We start from the raw sequence: 19,747 nt of genomic DNA on the forward strand, positions 1-19,747 counted from the left end.
TACTGCGCCTGGTATTTGGCCACGTGACGACGATGATGAGCCACTTTGCTGAGCTATCGTTTACGACGGCCAGTTCGCTACTGAAAAAGCGCTACCCGGTACCTCGGTGGGGGGCGCCTTGCCTGGCAAACATAAAAATTGTTTAGTTTATGGTTGGTCTTGATCTGACATGTTACAGGAGAAGGAGGACCGATACCCCGTTAGGAGCACCGAATGAACCCGGAGACTTTCGCGGCACCCGCCTTTCCGACCGCTGCTCGGTGTCGTCATTGTCGTCATTGCCTCTCGAGTGCAGACCATGACGCTCGACAAGATGGCGTCGGCGCTCCTCCCGCTGCTGCTGCTGCTGCCGCCGTGCGGCGGCCAGCCGGAGCCGCCCTTGTGCTTAGCCAGATATTTCTACAGTGCCACCGTCTACGAGAACTCCGCGCCCAGGACGTACGTGGAGAGCCACAGCAGGATGGGGTTCTACATCGGCCGCTCGGGCTTCATACCCACGTACTCCATCGTATCCGGGGATGAGGGGGCCGGGTTCACGGCAGAGGGGTTGCACTTGGGTGACACTTTAATCTTGCGCATCCGCACGGGGAATGTGTCGTTGAACCGCGAGGAGCGCCGCGGCTACGTACTGAGGATAAGGGCGGTCACCTGGAGCCGCCTTTGTCTGGCGTTCATCACGGTCTTGGTCCGGGTGATGGACCGCAACGAATTCAGCCCGCTGTTCTCGATGTCATCGTACGGCACGAGCGACTTCAACGCGCCGGCGAGCACCGTCGGCCTCCTCGTCGCCGACGACGCGCCGGCGGGCACCGTCGTCGTTCGCGTCACCGCCACGGACGCTGACGAGGGCCCCAACGGGCGCTTCCGTTACGCCCTGGCACATCACATGTTCGCCGTGCATCCGACGAGCGGCGCTGTGATGCTCGTCAAGAGGCTGAAGCGCGATGATTGGGGGATGTACATATTGAAGGTGCTGGCCGTCGACAGCGGTGGCTTGTCCAGCTCGGCGCGCATCACGGTGAACGTGGTCTGGGCGAACCAAGACCCCCCGCGCATTGCCGTCGTCGCGACCCACGGGCCGCGGGCGTCATTTGCCGACCCCGCCGCCTCGTACGCCGAGCTCGCAGTGGAGGACAACGACGGCGGCCCCGCGGGGGAGATCAGCGCCGTGGAGATCATCGCCGGCGACCCCCTCCGGGCGTTCTCCGTCGCCCCGACGGACGGAACCGACCCCGGCTCGACCTACGCGGTGAGGCTCTCGGGGCGGCTGGACTGGGCGGACTTCCCCTTTGGGGTGAACCTCACCGTGCAAGCGCGTGACGGGGGGAGGTTGCCCAAGCACTCGCGGCCCGTCAGGGTCACGGTCCGGGAGGGCGGCGCCGCCGGCGCGTTCGAGCGGAGCGTCTACACGGGCGCCGTCGAGCGGCGGTTTCCGCCCCGCGCCGTCGTGCTCGCGGTCAGAGCCTCTTGCGGCTCGCGGAGCTGCCGGTACGTCGTCCGAGGCGGTGCCGACGGCGACTTCTTCGCCGTGAACCCCGCCACCGGGGTCGTCTCCGTCCGCGAGTCTCTGGCGGCGGTCGACAGACGCCGCCTCGCATTCAACGTCGGTACCGACGTCGGCTCGAGCATCGCCAACGTCACGATTGACGTCGTGGACTACAACGAGCACGCCCCGGTCTTCGAGCGGCCCAACTACTCCGCCTTGTTGAGCGAGGACGTCCCGGCGGGCACGTTCGTGCTCGCCGTGTATGCCACGGACAAGGACGAGGGGTACGACGGCCACGTGACGTACGGCCTGGCGGACACCGAGCCCGGCCCATTCGCCGTCGACCCTTTCACGGGCATCGTCGTCACGACTGGGCCGCTGGACCATGAGGAGACGGCGGGGGTCTACTGGCTGCACGTGCGAGCCTCGGACTGGGGGACTCCGTTCCGCCGGGAGGCGGAGGTGATCGCGACTGTCCGCGTCGCCAACGTGAACGACAATGAGCCCGTCTTTGTGAGGAACTGCGTGGGTGAGATCCCCCGGGACCTCCGGCCTGGCGAGCAGATTTTGACCGTGTTGGCCATCGACGCCGACGACCTCCGGCCGGTGCTCTATGGCATCGCGTCCGGGAACGAGGGCGGCTTCTTCGCGCTCGACGACGCCCTCGGCGTCGTGACGCTTGCGCGTTCCCTCGCCGACGTCGCCGTCGGGCCGGCGGGGGCCTTTCACCTCGGCATCACGGCCACCGACGGGGAGCTCTCGGCAGAGACGTTCCTGAACATCTCGGTCCAGGACGCCCGTCCCGGTTGGAGGCCGTCATTGCAGTGCGTGGCGACGGAGATCGCCAAGAGGATGGGCGAGATGCTCCACCGGGCGGACCAACGGCGAGACCGCCCGCGCCCTGTCGCCGCCAGTACCGTCAATCGGCACGCGCCGGCGTTCGCCGTCCCGGCAGCCGCCGTGGAAGTCCGCGAGGACCTGCCCGTTGGGGCCGAGGTCATCCGAATGGAAGCCGAGGATCCGGACGATGGCTTCGAGGGGAAGCTGCTATACGCCCTGACGGACGACGGGGCGAGCGGCTTCACCGTGGACACAGAGACTGGCATCGTGAAGGTCCTGGTGCCGCTTGACCGCGAGGCAGCCGCCTCCTACTCCGTGAACGTCGTCGTCCACGACCTGGGGACGCCGCGGCGTTCCGCGAGCGCCACCCTCCGGGTCGTCGTCTTGGACGTCAACGACAACCGGCCGGAGTTCTCGCGGCGCGCCTACGCGGTCCGGGTGCCGGAGAGAGTGCGTCCGGGCCACGAGGTGCTCCGGCTGGAGGCCGCCGACGGCGACGAGGGCGATGCGGGCTCCGTGCGCTACCGCCTGCTGTCCGACTCCGACCTCTTCCGCGTGGACGCCGAGACGGGCGCCGTGGAGGTGGCGGCGCCGCTGGACCGCGAGCGGTGCGCCGAGCACGCGCTGCTGGTGGAGGCGTCGGACCTGGTGCCGGAAGAGAGCCGCCTCTCCTCCGTCGCCGCGGTGATCGTGACGGTGGATGATGTGGACGACCACACGCCCACGTGCGCGCCGGACCCCCTCCGCCTCCGCGTGCCCGAAGACGTCCCAGTGGGGGCCGTCCTCGGCTGGCTGGACGCTCGAGACCCCGACGTGGGGCCGGCCGGGGAGGTGCACTACACGCTGGTTATCGTGGACGAGGGGGACGGCACGTTCACGGTGCACGAGACGAGCGGGGCCCTGCAGCTGGCACGGCCGCTCGACTTCGAGAGACGACGCCGCTACGACCTAACTGTGGCCACGCACGATGGTGACCCCAGGGGGCCACCGTCGACCGTCTGCCGGGCGACGGTGGAAGTGACGGACGTTGACGAGAACAACCACGCCCCGCGGTTCGCGTATTCCATGGACAGCAAACACGTGCCGGAGGACATCCCCGTGGGGACTGTCATCTTCACCGCCACGGCCACGGACCACGATGAGGGTCTGGACGGGGAGGTGCGGTATTCCCTCGTGGGCGGATCCGACCTGGGGGTCTTCAGCATTCATCTGGAGACCGGTAGACCGCACCCACTACAACCACCACTACTACCCTCCTTCTCCCTGCTCCTCATGGTTCATGACGCCCGCTGACGGCTCACGCTGGCGCCCGTCTCTGCTGCGTGTCGTTCATGGCGTTTCGCGACGGCAGGGGTGATCGTCACGATGCGGCCGCTGGATTGCGAGACGGTGAGAAGCTACTGGCTCGAGGTGCGCGCTACGGATCGCGGAGTCTTCCAACGCTTCTCCGCACTGCACATCTACGTGGAGGTGCAGGTACAGAAACTCGCGCGCACTCACACGTGCGTATGCACCGCTGCATTTGAAAACGGCACGATGAGAGTACCGTGTGTGGTTTTCCCCCCCACCCAAGGACGTGAACGACAACCCCCCGTGGGTGTCGCAGACGTGGTACCAGGCCGACGCTATGGAGAACTCTCATTCCGTTATATTCCAAGTGAAAGCCTGGGACCCAGACAAGGACAGCGTGCCCCAGGGCAAGGGCCTCACGTTCAACATCGTTAGTGGAGACCCACGGGGAATGTTCACCGTAAACAAAACGTCAGGTGCGGGCGGTGGTGGGGGAGGAGAGCAAATTCACAACATTTACAATTGTAGTGTATGGTGGACACTACACGACACTTCTATGCACCACAGAACGTGCCAATTCATTACTAGTACAGCACTAACATACAGCAACATTTACTATCGACGCATTTCCATTTGACGCGATGTGACTCAACAGAGTCCGACATCACGATAACGAACTCCCCCCACCCCCCCCCCCCCCCACCGCGTGCGTGCATGTGCCGGCCGGCATATGGTTGTGGTTGACCTCCGGTGAACCAACTCGTCACAGGCATCATATCTAACACCCCCGACAAGTCGCTGGACAGAGAGACGCAGGCGGAGTACGAGCTGGAGGTGAGAGAGTCACCGTGAGGGTGGTGGTGGTTGTGATGGGGAGTCCCTGACCCTTCATGATGGTGAGCGGGCCTAGGTAAAACTTCGTGGCCGGGAGTCGGAGCCGTTTCTGCGACAGGGATGTCCTCTGGCTCCTACAGTATTTTATCTAACCTACGAGCAGGAAGTACCCGGCGTTGCCCGGGTTGAAAAAAAAAATATTTCAAAACTTCTCTTAAAAACCTTACATATACATACACAGATACTAAGGTATTTTGAAAGCCCGGTGGGCCGTTTGTCCATTTCTCCACCAACAAAATTATAAGAGGCTTGCACAAGTCCAAAAAGTCATAGGAAGTGTGGGGTACATAGTTGATCTAAAAGGTTTCTGAAAATTGTCGACCCACCCCCTCAAAAAATATCTTTATCCCCGCGTAGGTATATATACCTACACACCCTTAATACAATATAGTAAGTAGTATCTCTTGCCTCTGTAGTTGTATCTACTGACTGTATAGTAGTATCTACTGAGCCAGTAGTAGCTACTGAATGTTTAGTAGTATTTAGTGACTGTAGTAACTACTGACTGTAGTAGTATCTACTGGGCCTACAGTAGTATCTACCGACCTTATAGTAGTAACAACTAACTTTATAGTAGTATCTACTGACTGTGTCGTAGTATTTACTGACTGTAGCAGTATTACTGACTGTAGTGGTATATACTTACTGGTAGTATCTACTAACTCTATATAGCAGTATCTACCAACTGGATAGCAGTTTCTACTATCACTACAGGAGTGCATACTGGCTGTGGTTGGACCTGCTATGATTACAGCAGTGCATACTATGGTGGCTCCTGCTTTCATTACAGCAGTGCATACTGACTGGTGGTATCCTGCTATGACTACAGCAGTGCATACCGACTATGGTGGTTCCTGCTATGATGACAGCTTTCACTACAGTAGTACATGCTGACTTTATCTTATATATGAAAGGGAAATTTGTGAATGTGTGTCTGTTCGAATTGTTTAGCATACTTGCCGACATGCAAACACCTTACTGTATATTAAACGAGAATATGCGATTCTAAAGAAATCTACAATCTTCGATTCCTTTGCGCGATTTAAAGAATCGATTCTTTGTGCGCTCAGGTTATATTTAAAATTACTGAGTTATATATTTTCATTGGTATGTTATGTCTTTAAGTTTTCAGAAGTTTTAAAATATATTTTTGCCCCGGGCAACGCTGGGTATATCGACTCTATAGCACAAAGTCCTCACCTGACAAGAGTGGCGTGTTGAGGCCTAGTACCATGCAGAGCCCCCGGCCTCGCCTAGATTGCCCCCCCCCCCGTGCTAGAATAATCGTGTAAAGGCGCGATAATTTTAGCATCTTCCGACCCTATAATAGTAATTGCACACATGGGGGGGGGGGGTGGGGGGAGAGAAGTGGACATGACACTTTGATGAATTTACCTCGGCGTTGCGTGTAAATTTTGTTTGCATTTAGAACGTGAATGAGAAATGGCGTCCACCCTGCAGCGACGGCGTGCGCGCCCGTTGTTAGGGGCAACTCGCGTCAGCGTTTCACGCATACGCAACGGCGCGCTTTGTCGCGAGCCGGTCGGCAAAAGTAAATTACTAAATTAAGATAGATCGCACCAAAACGCGATTTTAACCACTTTTAAGGTGACGGATGGGAAAACGAAATGGCCTATTCCCACCGCGGAGCCCGGGGCGTGCCGCCCGGCAAATTTTTTTCGACGTCAATCCCACGGTCCGAGAGCCAAATCCCCCGCAAGTGAGCGTACACAGACAGACAGACAGAGAAACAGACAGACAAAAAATGCCTTTTATAAGTTAGACTAGCGGTTAGTACCCGGCGTTGCCCGGGCGAAAAAGGCAGACACACACATGGACTTACAAACAGACATGGACCCATACACATAGAAACCCACTGACTTACATGCACGCAAACACATGGACTCACACACACAGACATTGACTTGAGAGACATGTAGTTACACACACAAATCGACTCAAACACACAGAGTTACACACATCGACTCACACATACATACATAGACTGCACAAGAACAGCCGCCATTCGCCACTAAGTGGCAGTGACGTCACCACAACGCTTGTGGCAGGCTATGTGCACCTTGAGGCCACGTGAAGTGTCGAACACCTGCTGGCAGGAAGTCACGGGGCAGACCCAGATGGCACAGGTCGACTGAGATGACTGGCAGATGCACCACCTGTGCCCTGTACCCTGCTAACTTGCTGTGCTTTAGCCACACGGTGCACCGCTCGTTCTTGTGAGCGTCGCTCCTCCGCCCTCCGTTGTTGTTGGAGGCCAACTGCCTCCAACTGGCCTGTAGTGTCTTTCACGAGGCTCCTCCACAGATACCGATCTTGACACCGCTGGTACCAGTCGACAAGTCCACTCAGCTGCACATCATCCTGTAGCATATCACTCCATCTCTTCTCTAGCACCCGTTTAGAGACCTTCGATCCGGCGGAACAAAAGGTGTTTAGGCATGCGGTGGCTGGGCATGCAGGCTACATGGCCCAGCCAACGCAGCCTTGCCTGGCCATGCAGGCTACATGGCCCAGCCAATGCAGCCTTGCCTGGCGTAGGAGGTCACCAATGGGACTTTGTCCAGATCTTTCAAGTATTTGTGAGCTCATCACACAATCCAGCCTGGTTAAACCCAGGAAGGATCGTAGGCAGGCCAGCCTAAATGTTTGTAACCGGCGAAAATGTTGCATTAGGGGGGTCCAAGTTTCGCAAGTGTAGAGAAGGGAGGGAATGACCGTGGGCGAGACGATGTGGAGCTTCGTGCGGAGCGAGAGACCAGGTAGCTTCAACGCAGTGGCACACAGCCGATGAAAAGATAATGCCGCTCAACTGATTCAGAGTGAGACCTCTGGTGTTAAACCGGAGCCAGTCATGAGTACACTGGGCAGGTATGGGAAACTCTGCACTCTCTACAACTGGCCCATCACCAATTGTGAGTTATGGGGGTGGATTGTCCGATGGTACAAAATACCCAGGCAGGTGCTTAGTTTTGGTGGGGCTGATGGCAAGGCCCCACCTCTTAGTGGCAAGCTCCAGGCTGAGCAGCAGCGCGTCCAACTCCTCTTCTGAGTGAGCATTAATTACCAGACCATCAGCATACATAACGTGTTTGGCCAATAGGGAGCCATCGATTGACCGCACCCGGGCATCGATGAGCCTCCCATTGTATCTGTACCAGATGTGAATTCTTCCGGTAGAGGCATTGAAGGCTTAACGAAATATGTGGTCCAAATATATGTAAAAGAATGTGGGAGGCAGTGGACATCCCTGTCGCACCCCAAGATGTACAGTGAGTGGCTCTGATTCACGGTCACGTAGTTTGATGTGGGACCGCTCACTATCATGAAGGTCCTTAAGGATCGTGAGCAGAGGGTCAGGGACTCGAAAAGGACGAGGAGCAACCCAGAGCCCAGGCCTAATGATGGTATCATAGGCCCTGAGCAAGTGAATAAAGCACACATATGGACTAACATGCACACATGGACCTACAGGCACGCAACGAAATGGACTAACACTGACTAACATGGAGCCACGCACACACAGCGACGAACACATGCACATGGACTGACACACACATATCAAGTCACACACACACACATTGACTTACACACACACATCGAGTGAGACACACACATACATAGACTTACAGACACATTGACTTACACACATATGGACTTACAGACACACACACAGGGACTTACACACATGGACCCACGCACACACATCGACTGACAGCCACACATCGACTCACACATACATAGACTCACACACACAGACATGAACTTACACACACATACATATCGACGCACACACACATGGACTGCCACACATAGACACATTGCCATACACACATCGACTGACACAACAACAACAACCGCCATTCGCCACTAAGTGGCGGTGACGTCACCACGACGCTTGTGCCAGGCTATGTGCACCCTGAGGCCACGTGAAGTGTCGAACGCCCGCTGGCAGGAGGTCACGGGGCAGACCCAGGTTCCACGGGTCGACTGACTGAGATGACTGGCTGATGCACCACCTGTGCCCCCTACTGTGCCAACCTGCTGTGCTTTAGCCATCAGGCGCTCCGCTCGTTGTTCTGAGCGTCGCTCCTCCGCCCTCCGTTGTTGTTGGAGGGCGACTGCCTCCAACTGCCCAGTAGCATCCTTTACGAGCCTCCTCCACAGAGGCCGATCTTGACACCGCTGGTACCAGTCATCAGCAAGTCCACTCAGCTCCACGTCCTCCTGTACCACATCACTCCATCTCTTCTCTAGCCCGTGCCGCGCCCGCTTAGCCCCCTCAATCCGGCCAAACAAAAGCTGTTTCGGCATGCGGTGCCTGGGCATGCGGGCTACATGACCCAGCCATCGCAGCCTTGCCTGCCGGAGGAGCTCACCGATGGGACCCTGCCCAGATCTTTCAAGGATTTGTGAGCTCCTCACACAATCCAGTCTGGTTAAACCCAGGATGGATCGTAGGCAGGCCAGCCTAAATGTTTCTAACCGGCGAAGATGTTCCATTAGGGGGGTCCACGTTTCGCAAGCGTAGAGAAGGGAGGGAATGACCGTGGCCGAGAAGACCTGAAGCTTAGTGCGGAGCGACAGACCAGATAGCTTCCACACAGCGTTACGCAACCGATGAAAAGATATTGCCGCTCGACTGATTCGGAGTGAGACCTCTGCTGTTAAACTGGAGCCAGTCATAAGCACACTGCCCAGGTATGGGAAACTCTCCACTCTCTCCACAACTGCCCCATCACCGATTGGGAGTTGTGGGGGTGGAGTGTCCGATGGTACAAAATACCCAGGCAGGTGCTTAGTTTTGGTGGGGCTGATGGTAAGGCCCCACCTCTTAGTGGCACGCTCCAGTCTCAGCAGCAGCGTCTCCAACTCCTCCTCTGACTGAGCAGCTATTACCAAATCATCAGCATACATAACGTGGTTGAGCAATACGGAGCCATCCCTTGACCGCACCCGGGGATCGATTAGCCTCCCATTATATCTGTACCATATGGAGATTCCCCGGGTACAGATATTGAAGGCTTCACGAACTACATGGTCAAAATAGATGTTAAATAATGTGGGAGCCAGAGGACATCCCTGTCGCACCCCAAGGTGTACAGGGGATGGCTCTGACTCCCGGCCACGTAGTTTTACCCGGGCCCGCTCACCATCATGAAGGTCCTTAATGATCGTGAGCAGAGGGTCAGGTACTCCAAACGCACGAAGAACGACCCAGAGCCCAGGCCTACTGATGGTATCATAGGCCTTGACCAGGTCAATAAAGCAGAGATGTAGGTCTTGTTGGAATTCCCTACACCTCTGCTGTAGCAGACGGACAGAAAATATGGCATCTGTGCAGGACCGCCCTTTCCTGAAACCACATTGCGGCTCCGCAAGCCTCTCCTCAGCGTGCCTGGCAAGGCGATGCTGAATAATCCTTGCCAGGACCTTTCCCGGCACACTGAGGAGTGAGATGCCCCTGTAGTTGTTACAGTTTGTGCGGTCCCCATTCTTAAAAAGGGGGACCACCAGGGCATCCTTCCAATCCTGCGGAACCCGTCCAGTGGTCCAGACTGTTGTTATGATGTCATATAGGGCAGTCTGTGCACAAACGCCACCCTCCCTCAGCATTTCGCTTGGGAGATCATCTCTGCCCGCTGCCTTTCCTGGTGTCAGACTCCGGATCGCCTTCACTACTTCCTCAGCAGATGGCACCTCAGCCAACCACTCACAGGGGGTGACTTCTTCCAATATTTGAGGCACCGCAGCCTCAGCAGGGTCATCCTCACTTTGTGCCATGATGTTTTCCTGGCTGAGGGATTTTCCCTCCCCCAGGACCTCACAGAAATGCTCAGCAAATCTGCGAACCTGTTCCTGGGGGTCGGAGATTGGATCACCGTTTTTTCCCCTAATGATGGTAATAGGTGTGGCGCTGCAGGTTACTTTTTTGATGGAGTTAAATAGAGATTTGTGATCACGGGCCACTGAGGCAGACTCCATCTCCTCAGCAACCCGCGACCACCACCCATCCTTGCAGCGCCTCACGGCTCTCCGAACCTCCGAGCGAAGGCTGCGGTAAGCCTCCTCATTCTCTGACGTGGGATTCTGTAGCCGATGACAGTGGGCCTGTCGCTTTTTCTCAACCATCCTAAACACCTCCTCTGTCAGCCAGGGTCTCTGGGGAGGTCTGGACCGCGTACCCAAAGCAGCCATTGCAGCTGCATGAGTCACAGTCCTAAACCTCGCCCATTTACCCTCGACATCAGGAGGAGTCGGGGACGATGCCAATCCCAGCCGCAAGCGATGATGAAATTCTCGCTTGCAACTTTCATCAGATAACTGAGACCAGGCCACTTTATGTTGGAATGGGGTCCTAGGTGTACACCCACCACCGGAGTGGAAGAATGGCTGGCGCATCTTACAGATGACTAGTCGATGGTCAGAGGGCAGATCAGCTCCACGGTAGGTCCTGGTGTCAAGGACATGGGCTCGCATTCGCTGGTCCGTCACTATGTAGTCCAGCAGATGTTCTTGCTTGGACCCGGCATGCATCCATGATGTTGTGTGGATGCGCCGATGCTGGAACAGCGTGTTGGTAATTACAAGCCCATGGGCTGCACAAAAATCTAGCAGCCTCCTACCGTTGTTATTGAGCTGATCTGGCCCATGCCCTCCAATCACTCCAGACCAGGTGCCAGTATCATGACCAACTCGGGCATTGAAGTCACCCAACATGATGACTCTATCCCGAGGTGCCACTTTAGCCAGCACCTGTGACAGGAGGTCATATAAGGCATTTGACTCATCGGCTTTGCCTGCATCCCTCCACGGATGTTCATCTTCGGTGGGGGCATAAGTAACCACGACCACCATTCCTCGCCTCCGGTTGATGGGAAGGCGAGCCCAAAGTAGCCTGGGGCTTACAGCTTCCCACACCTCACCGCCACGCTCCCACACCCCCTTCATTCTTTTGTTCAAAAGAAGACCCACACCCTGTTGTTTGGCAGTCTGCTGCCCCGAGTAGAGGACTGTCCACCCCTCCTGGTGGCAGGAGCCAGAGCCGGTCCACCGGACCTCCTGAATGCCGCATAGATCCAGGCGGTACCGGTCCAGCTCCCGACAGAGGAGTGGCAGCCTCTCCTCTGCAGTGAGCGTTCGAACATTCCACGTGGCCACCCGTAGTGGCTTTTCGTTGTTTCTGGAGTAGCCCCGAGGGTAGGTATTCAATCTCCTGGCTCCGCCAATTGGGGTTTGGCCAGGAGACGTCATAGACGCCTGGCCCCCCGGGGCCTCCGGCACAACATGACTCCCACACAAACATACATGGACTGACACACGCACATAGAGGCACACAAACATGGACTGAGACACACACATGGATGTACGCACACACATGGACGTACGCACACACACACACACATGTACGTACAGACACACACACATAGACTCACACGCACACATGGACCAAAAAACACACACATAGAAAGAAATTTACTTACATTGACTGACAAGGAGCGACGCACACACACACACATTGACTCACACACACACATGGCCGCAGACATGCACATCGACCCACACACACACATGGAATTAGACGCAGGCATTATTACTGTGAAAGAAGTAACTTAATTAAAAAAGAGTAGTTTTTTTACACACACACACCACGCACACACATTGACTTATGCACACACATACATGGACTTACGCACACACCACGACGGTATGCACTATGACTACAGCAGTGCATACCGACTGTGGTGGTACCTGATTTCACTCAAGCAGTGCACACGGCCTGTGGTGGTACCTGCTTGAACTACAGCAGTGCACACGGACTGTGGTGGTACCTGCTTGAACTACAGCAGTGCAAACCGACTGTGGTGGTTTGTGGTATCACTGCAGCAGTGCCTAGTGACTGTGGCAGAACCTGCTATCACAAAGGCAGTGCATACTGACAGTGGTGGTAGCGGCTTTTACAAAAGCAGTGCATACTAACTGTGGTGGTAGCTGCTATGATAACAGCAGTGCATACTGTGGTGGTACATGGTTTAACAACAGCAGTGCATACTGAATGTGCTGGTACCTGGTATGATTACAGCAGTGCATATCGTGGTGGTACCTGCTTTCCCTGCAGCAGTGCATGCATATTGTCGTGGTAGCTGGTATGATTACAACAGTGCATACAGTAGTGGTACCTGCTTTAGCTACTGGAGTGCATACGGACTTTGGTACCTGCTTTTACTACAGCAGTGCATAGTGACTGGTGGTCCGTGCTATTACTACAGCAGTGCATAGTGCGCTTTCCCTACAGCAGTGCATGCAATTGGCGTCAGTTGGTACGGTCGAGCTCGTGCAGTACGTAAATAAAATGAGAATGGCACTAAATCGCTAATTAAACTAATTTTAAGTTGACGGCTGGGAAAACGTAATAGCCTATACCAAGCAGGGGGCTTGGGGCGTGCCACCCGGCAATTTTTTTCGGACTTGAACCCCACCGTTTGAGAGCCAAATCCCCCGCAAGCGCGCGCACGCGAAGACTTTTATATATAAGATAGCGTATGTGGGGATAATGGGAAAATGTCGTTCGTCGCCAAACAAATGGCAAAGTCGTGTCGGTGGGGGCTAAGTCGACTCTGGGAATCGACACCGAAGCGTAGGTTTGCAGTGGCCCCTGCATGAAAACGACGGAAAGTACAGCGTTCATCACAGATAGGTAAAGTTGTGCGCTTATTTATATAAATAGCTATTATTGCGACCACGTCTTTATGCGCGAGGGAATGACACTTATGCAGAAGTTTTCTCTTTCAAAATAGCTACTTTTCTAAATATCACTGTCCTGCTCACAAAACAACTACTTTGAGGGGAATCATCGCGTTTCCTGTACTCTGGAGGAACCAGCAGCCACCTCATATCCCTGCACTGAATGCTATTATTACGTCTTCTTCATTCTAACATATTTACACTTGCCCCCTCAGTACGGGGGTTGAGCGGCAACATTTCAATTATGCTTAATTGGTGCACATCAGCTCATAGTTACAGGTAGGATAATTTGATTTTTTTGTTGACTTTCATTTATTTACCAATTTATTAATTTTTCGCTCGCGCAAAATGTTTACACAAAAATGTTGGGACACCATCGCCCTCACTCTGAATTACTCATGGCAGATGCCTGCATTTCCCCCCCTTGCTTCTTTCACTTAAGTCACGCAGATAGAAAACTATTATTTTAAAAGTTAGTAAATATGAAAGTAATGTGTGTGCGAGTCCATATGCGTGTGCGTCATATGAGTGTGCAAGTCGATGTGTGTGTGTCTTTTTAGGGTAGTTGTGGGTTGGAGAAGAGATAGAGTGATGTGGTATAGGAGGGTGTGGAGCTGCGTGGACTTGGTACCAGAGGTGTCAAGATCGGCCTCTGTGGAGGAGGCTCGTGAAGGACGCAACTGGGCAGTTGGAGGCAGTCGCCCTTCAACAATGGAGGGCGGAGGAGCGATGCTCAACAACGAGCGGAGTGCAGGGTGGCTAAAGCACAGCAAGTGGGCACATGTTGTGCATCAGCCAGTCAGTTGACCCATGGCACCTGCTGGGTTTGTCCCATAACCTCGTGTCAGCAGGCGTTCGAAACTTCACGTGGCCTCAACGTGCACATAGCCTGGCACAAGCATCGTGGTGATGTCACCGCCACTTAGTGGCTGAATGGCAGTTGTTGTTGTGCATGTGTGTCTGTGCGTGCGTCCGTCCCACCGGTGCCAGGTGTCCATCGTGGACACCGGCGTGCCCCCGCGTGAAACGAGGGTGGTGGTGTCGGTGAACGTCTTGGACAGAAACGACCACACCCCACGCTTCCCCAGGGACCTCCAGCACGTCTACGTGGTGGTGGCGGATGACGAAACGGAGGTAGAAATCGCACGTTTCTATGCCACCGACGCCGACTCGGGCGACAACGCCAGGATAGCGTACGACATATCGCCACAAGTAAAATATCGCATGGACGGCTATCAAGGAATCGGAATCCTCTTCACCCGGAGAAACTTGCACCGTGCGGGGACATCCGACACCATGGAGGTCAGGGACATACTCCATCCTCCACCCTGTTTCCCCCGCATCCCGCTTCCTCCCTCCTCCACACGCAGACACGCGTGATGATATCACCCCGACCTCTTATCACCGCGATGATTCGACCACGAAACGTAACTCTCCAATCTCTGTTGCCGGCCCCGCAGCTCACCGCCATGAACATGGATTTGGACGCAAGAAAGGTGTCTACCAAATTGCGTGTGGATTGGGTCGCCACTCCTCTGCCGCCGGAGACGCCCCCGGCCTTCGCCCAGAGGTATCATGCGGTCACCGTGGCGGAGACGGCCGCCGTGGGCTCCGTGGTGATCGCCCTGCCCACGCAGAGCACGGCGGGGAGCCTCCTCTGGTTCAGCATCACAGGTCACGTGGTGCCACCACCCACCTCCCCCCACCCCAACACAACCCAACCCATCCCAACCCACATCATGATGTGTTAACGGTGACATGTTGAATGGTTAACGGTGACATCATGATGATGTGTTAACGGTGACATGATGATGGGTTAACGGTGACATCATGATGATGGGTTAATGGTGACATGATGGGTTAACGGTGACATGATGATGGGGTTAACGGTGACATCATGTTGATGGGTTAACGGTGACATCATGATGATGGGGTTAACGGTGACATCATGATGATGGGGTTAACGGTGATATCATGTTGATGGGGTTAACGGTGACATGTTGATGGGTTAACGGTGACATGATGATGGGTTAACAGAGACATGATGATGATGACGGTAGGGGCACCGCGTGTTGACAGGCGGTAACGTGGAGGACCGCTTCTATGTGACCCAACATGGCGGTGTTGTGGAGTTGGCCCAGCCGCTGGATGCCGAGCAGCGCACCTCCTACGAGCTCACCATCAGGCTCACCGATGGGTCCAACGCTGTAACCACCCTGGTGGGCGGGCACGCGTGTCTGTGTGTGTGTCTGTCTCTGTGTGACTGTGTGTGTCCGTCTGTGTGTGTCTGTCTCTGTGCGATTGTGTGTGTCTGTGTGTGTCTGTCTCTGTGTGACTGTGTGTGTCTGTGTGTGTGTCTCTCTGTGTGACTTTGTCTGTCTGTCTGTGTGTGTCTGTCTCTGTGTGACTGTGTGTGTCTATCTGTGTGTGTCTGTCTCTGTGTGACTGTGTGTGTCTGTCTGTGTGTGTCTGTCTCTGTGTGACTGTGTGTGTCTGTCTGTGTGTGTCTGTCTCTATGTGACTGTGTGTGTGTGTCTGTCTCTGTGACTGTGTGTCTATCTGTGTGTGTCTGTCTTTGTGTGTCCGTCTGTGTGTGTCTGTCTCTGTGTGACTGTGTGTGTCTGTCTGTGTGTGTCTGTCTCCGGCAAAACAACCCCCTACCTCCTCGCGGTGCCGGACGGGCAACTCTGTCGTGGGCAGTGCCGTGGGGGGAGGTCCAATTTCGATTGGCTCCTCCCCTCATGGCATCTGTGTCCACCACAGGGGCTAAACGGGGGCTCTGGACGGGTGCGAGGGGCTGGTAACCCCTCCACCTTCAATTTATTACCACTAAACCGCAAATTAAGTATATAACTAATAAGCTTGTGCCGGAGGCCCCGAGGGGCCAGGCGTCTATGACGTCTCCTGGCCAAACCCCAATTGGCGGAGCCAGGAGATTGAATATCTACCCTCGGGGCTCCTCCAGAAACAATGAAAACCACTACGGATGGCCACGTGGAATGTTCGAACGCTCATTGCGGAGGAGAGGCTGCCACTCCTCTGTCGGGAGCTGGACCGGTACCGCCTGGATCTATGTGGCATTCAGGAGGTCCGGTGGACCGGTTCTGGCTCCTGCCACCATGAGGGGTGGACAGTCCTCTACTCGGGGCGGCAGACTGCCAAACAACAAGGTGTGGGTCTTCTTTTGAACAAAAGAATGAAGGGGGCGTGGGAGCGTGGCGGTGAGGTGTGGGAAGCTGTAAGCCCCAGGTTACTTTGGGCTCACCTTCCCATCAACCGGAGGCGAGGAATGGTGGTCGTGGTTACTTATGCCCCCACCGAAGATTAACATCCGTGGAGGGATGCAAGCAAAGCCGATGAGTCAGATGCCTTCTATGACCTCCTGTCACAGGTGCTGGCTAAAGTGGCCCCTCAGGATAGAGTCATCATGTTGGGTGACTTCAATGCCCGAGTTGGTCATGATGCTGGCACCTGGTCTGGAGTGATTGGAAGGCATGGGCCAGATCAGCTCAATAACAACGGTAGGAGGCTGCTGGATTTTTGTGCAGCCCATGGGCTTGTAATTACCAACACGCTGTTCCGGCATCGGCGCATCCACACAACATCATGGATGCATGCCGGGTCCAAGCAAGAACATCTGCTGGACTACATAGTAACGGACCAGCGGATGCGAGCCCATGTCCTTGATGCCAGGACCTACCGTGGAGCTGATCTGCCCTCTGACCATCGACTAGTCATCTGTAAGATGCGCCTGCCATTCTTCCACTCCGGTGGTGGGTGTACACCCAGGACTCCATTCCAACCTAAAGTGGCCTGGTCTCAGTTATCTGATAAAAGTTGCAAGCGAGAATTTCATCATCGCTTGCGGCTGGAATTGGCATCATCCCCGACGACTCCTGATGTCGAGGGTAAATGGGCGAGGTTTAGGACTGTGACTCATGCAGCTGCAATGGCTGCTTTGGGTACGCGGTCCAGACCTCCCCAGAGACCCTGGCTGACAGAGGAGGTGTTCAGGATGGTTGAGAAAAAGCGACAGGCCCACTGTCATCGGCTACAGAATCCCACGCAGCCTTCGCTCGGAGGCAAGGATGGATGGTGGTCGCGGGTTGCTGAGGAGATGGAGTCTGCCTCAGTGGCCCGTGATCACAAATCTCTATTTAACTCCATCAAAAAAGTAACCAGCAGCGCCACACCATCATTAGGGGAAAAAACGGTGATCCAATCTCCGACCCCCAGGAACAGGTTTGCAGATTTGCTGAGCATTTCTGTGAGTTCCTGGGGGAGGGAAAATCCCTCAGCCAGAAAAACATCGTGGCACAAAGTGAGGATAACCCTGCTGAGGCTGCGGTGCCTCAAATATTGGAAGAAGTCACCCCCTGTGAGTGGCTGGCTGAGGTGCCATCTGTTGAGGAAGTACTAAAGGCGAACCGGAGTCTGATACCAGGAAAGGCAGCGGGCAGAGATGATCTCCCAAGCGAAATGCTGAGGGAGGGTGGCGTTTGTGCACAGACTGCCCTATATGACATCATAACAACAGTCTGGACCACTGGACGGGTTCCGCAGGATTGGAAGGATGCCCTGGTTGTCCCCCTTTTTAAGAAGGGGGACCGCACAGACTGTAACAACTACAGGGGCATCTCACTCCTCAGTGTGCCGGGAAACGTCCTGGCAAGGATTATTCAGCATCGCCTTGCCAGGCACGCTGAGGAGATGCTTGCGGAGCCCCAATGCAGTTTCAGGAAAGGGCGGTCCTGCACAGATGCCATATTTTCTGTCCGTCTGCTACAGCAGAGGTGTAGGGAATTCCAACAAGACCTACATTTCTGCTTTATTGACCTGGTCAAGTCCTATGATACCATCAGTAGGCCTGGGCTCTGGGTTGTTCTTCGTGCTTTTGGAGTACCTGACCCTCTGCATCCAATCATTAATGACCTTTACACCTTGGGGTGCGACAGGGATGTCCTCTGGCTCCCACATTATTTAACATCTATTTTGACCACGTACTTCGTGAAGCCTTCAATAGCTGTACCGGGGGAATCTCCATATGGTACAGATATAATGGGAGGCTGATCGATGCCCGGGTGCGGTCAAGGGATGGCTCCCTATTGCTCAACCACGTTATGTATGCTGATGATTTGGTAATAGCTGCTCATTCAGAGGAGGAGTTGGAGACGCTGCTGCTGAGACTGGAGCGTGCCACTAAGAGGTGGGGTCTTACCATCAGCCCCACCAAAACTAAGCACCTGCCTGGGTATTTTGTACCATCGGACACTCCACCCCCACGGCTCCCAATCGGTGATGGGGCAGTTGTGGAGCGCGTGGAGAGTTTCCCATACCTGGGCAGTGTACTTATGACCGGCTCCCGTTTAACAGCAGAGGTCTCACTCCGAATCAGTCGAGCGGCAATATCTTTTCATCGGTTGCGTAACGCTGTGTGGAAGCTACCTGGTCTGTCGCTCCGCACTAAGCTTCAGGTCTTCTCGGCCACGGTCATTCCCTTCCTTCTCTACGATTGCGAAACGTGGACCCCCCTAATGGAACATCTTCGCCGGTTAGAAACATTTAGGCTGGCCTGCCTACAATCCATCCTGGGTTTAACCAGACTGGATTGTGTGAGAAGCTCACAAATCCTTGCAAGGTCCCATCGGTGAGCTCCTTCGGCAGGCAAGGCTGCGATGGCTGGGTTATGTAGCCCGCATGCCCAGCCACCGCATGCCGAAACAGCTTTTGTTCGGCCGGATTGGTGAATGGCGGTTGTTGTTGTCTGTCTCTGTGTGACTGTGTGTGTGTACGTCTGTGTGTGTGTCTGTCTCTGTGTGACTGTGTGTGTCTGTCTGTGTGTCTGTCTGTCTCTGTGCGACTGTGTGTGTCCGTCTCTGCGGGCGACGTGGTGACGTCACGAGGCAGGGGACGGCCGCGGTGGCCACTTGAGACACGCCGGGGGCATCGTCACCTCTCACCACTTCCTCCTCACCGCCACCCACATCACCGCTGTACTCACCCCCGCTACCCTCACCCCCCCACCCCCCGCTAGGTGGAGGTGACGGTGCTGGACGTGAACGATAACCGGCCCCGTTTCTCCCGCGGCTTCTACAATGCGACCGTCGCCAAGGACTCTCCTGGCGCCGTCGTCAGCCTCCGGCTGGAGGCGACTGACGCCGACGCCGGCGACGCCGGCCGGTTATTCTTCTCGCTCGTCGGCTTAGGCGGCAATAACGCCGCCGAGAGCATGCGTCTGTTCCGCATTAACCCTGTCACCGGCGAGGTTACAGCTGCCGAGGAGCTGGACCGAGAGGCCAAGCAAAGCCACGTACTCACCGTCATGGTGAGGGGGCGCCACGCCGGGTGTGTCTGTGTGCGTACCGTACGTAGCCGACTGCTGATCGAAGGTGCCGACGATGATTGTGACGACGACGATAACGACGACACCATGACCATCGTCTTGCGTGGTGACCATAGTGTACTGTATAGTAG

At 55.5% G+C, this 19,747-nt stretch overlaps 1 protein-coding gene across 2 annotated transcripts in view; it reads left to right on the forward strand.

Annotated features, from left to right (window-relative positions):
• The window catches only part of LOC142912560 (protocadherin Fat 1-like), a 37,847-nt gene that overhangs the window by 9,261 nt on the left and 8,839 nt on the right, over window positions 1-19,747 (forward strand). For both annotated transcript variants that reach the window (XM_076060674.1, XM_076060675.1), the window contains exons 2-9: window positions 179-3,545; window positions 3,678-3,802; window positions 3,900-4,092; window positions 4,386-4,450; window positions 14,264-14,575; window positions 14,734-14,947; window positions 15,353-15,492; window positions 19,308-19,598. In XM_076060674.1, the coding sequence (XP_075916789.1) occupies window positions 299-3,545; window positions 3,678-3,802; window positions 3,900-4,092; window positions 4,386-4,450; window positions 14,264-14,575; window positions 14,734-14,947; window positions 15,353-15,492; window positions 19,308-19,598 (4,587 nt within the window). In that variant the 5' untranslated portion in view covers window positions 179-298. The remainder of the gene's footprint in view (window positions 1-178; window positions 3,546-3,677; window positions 3,803-3,899; window positions 4,093-4,385; window positions 4,451-14,263; window positions 14,576-14,733; window positions 14,948-15,352; window positions 15,493-19,307; window positions 19,599-19,747) is intronic.

This window comes from Petromyzon marinus, unplaced genomic scaffold, assembly GCF_048934315.1.
Source record: "Petromyzon marinus isolate PM22_M1 ecotype Great Lakes invasive population unplaced genomic scaffold, UKy_Petmar_22M1.pri1.0 PM_G_Scaffold_21, whole genome shotgun sequence".
Lineage (NCBI taxonomy): Eukaryota > Metazoa > Chordata > Hyperoartia > Petromyzontiformes > Petromyzontidae > Petromyzon > Petromyzon marinus.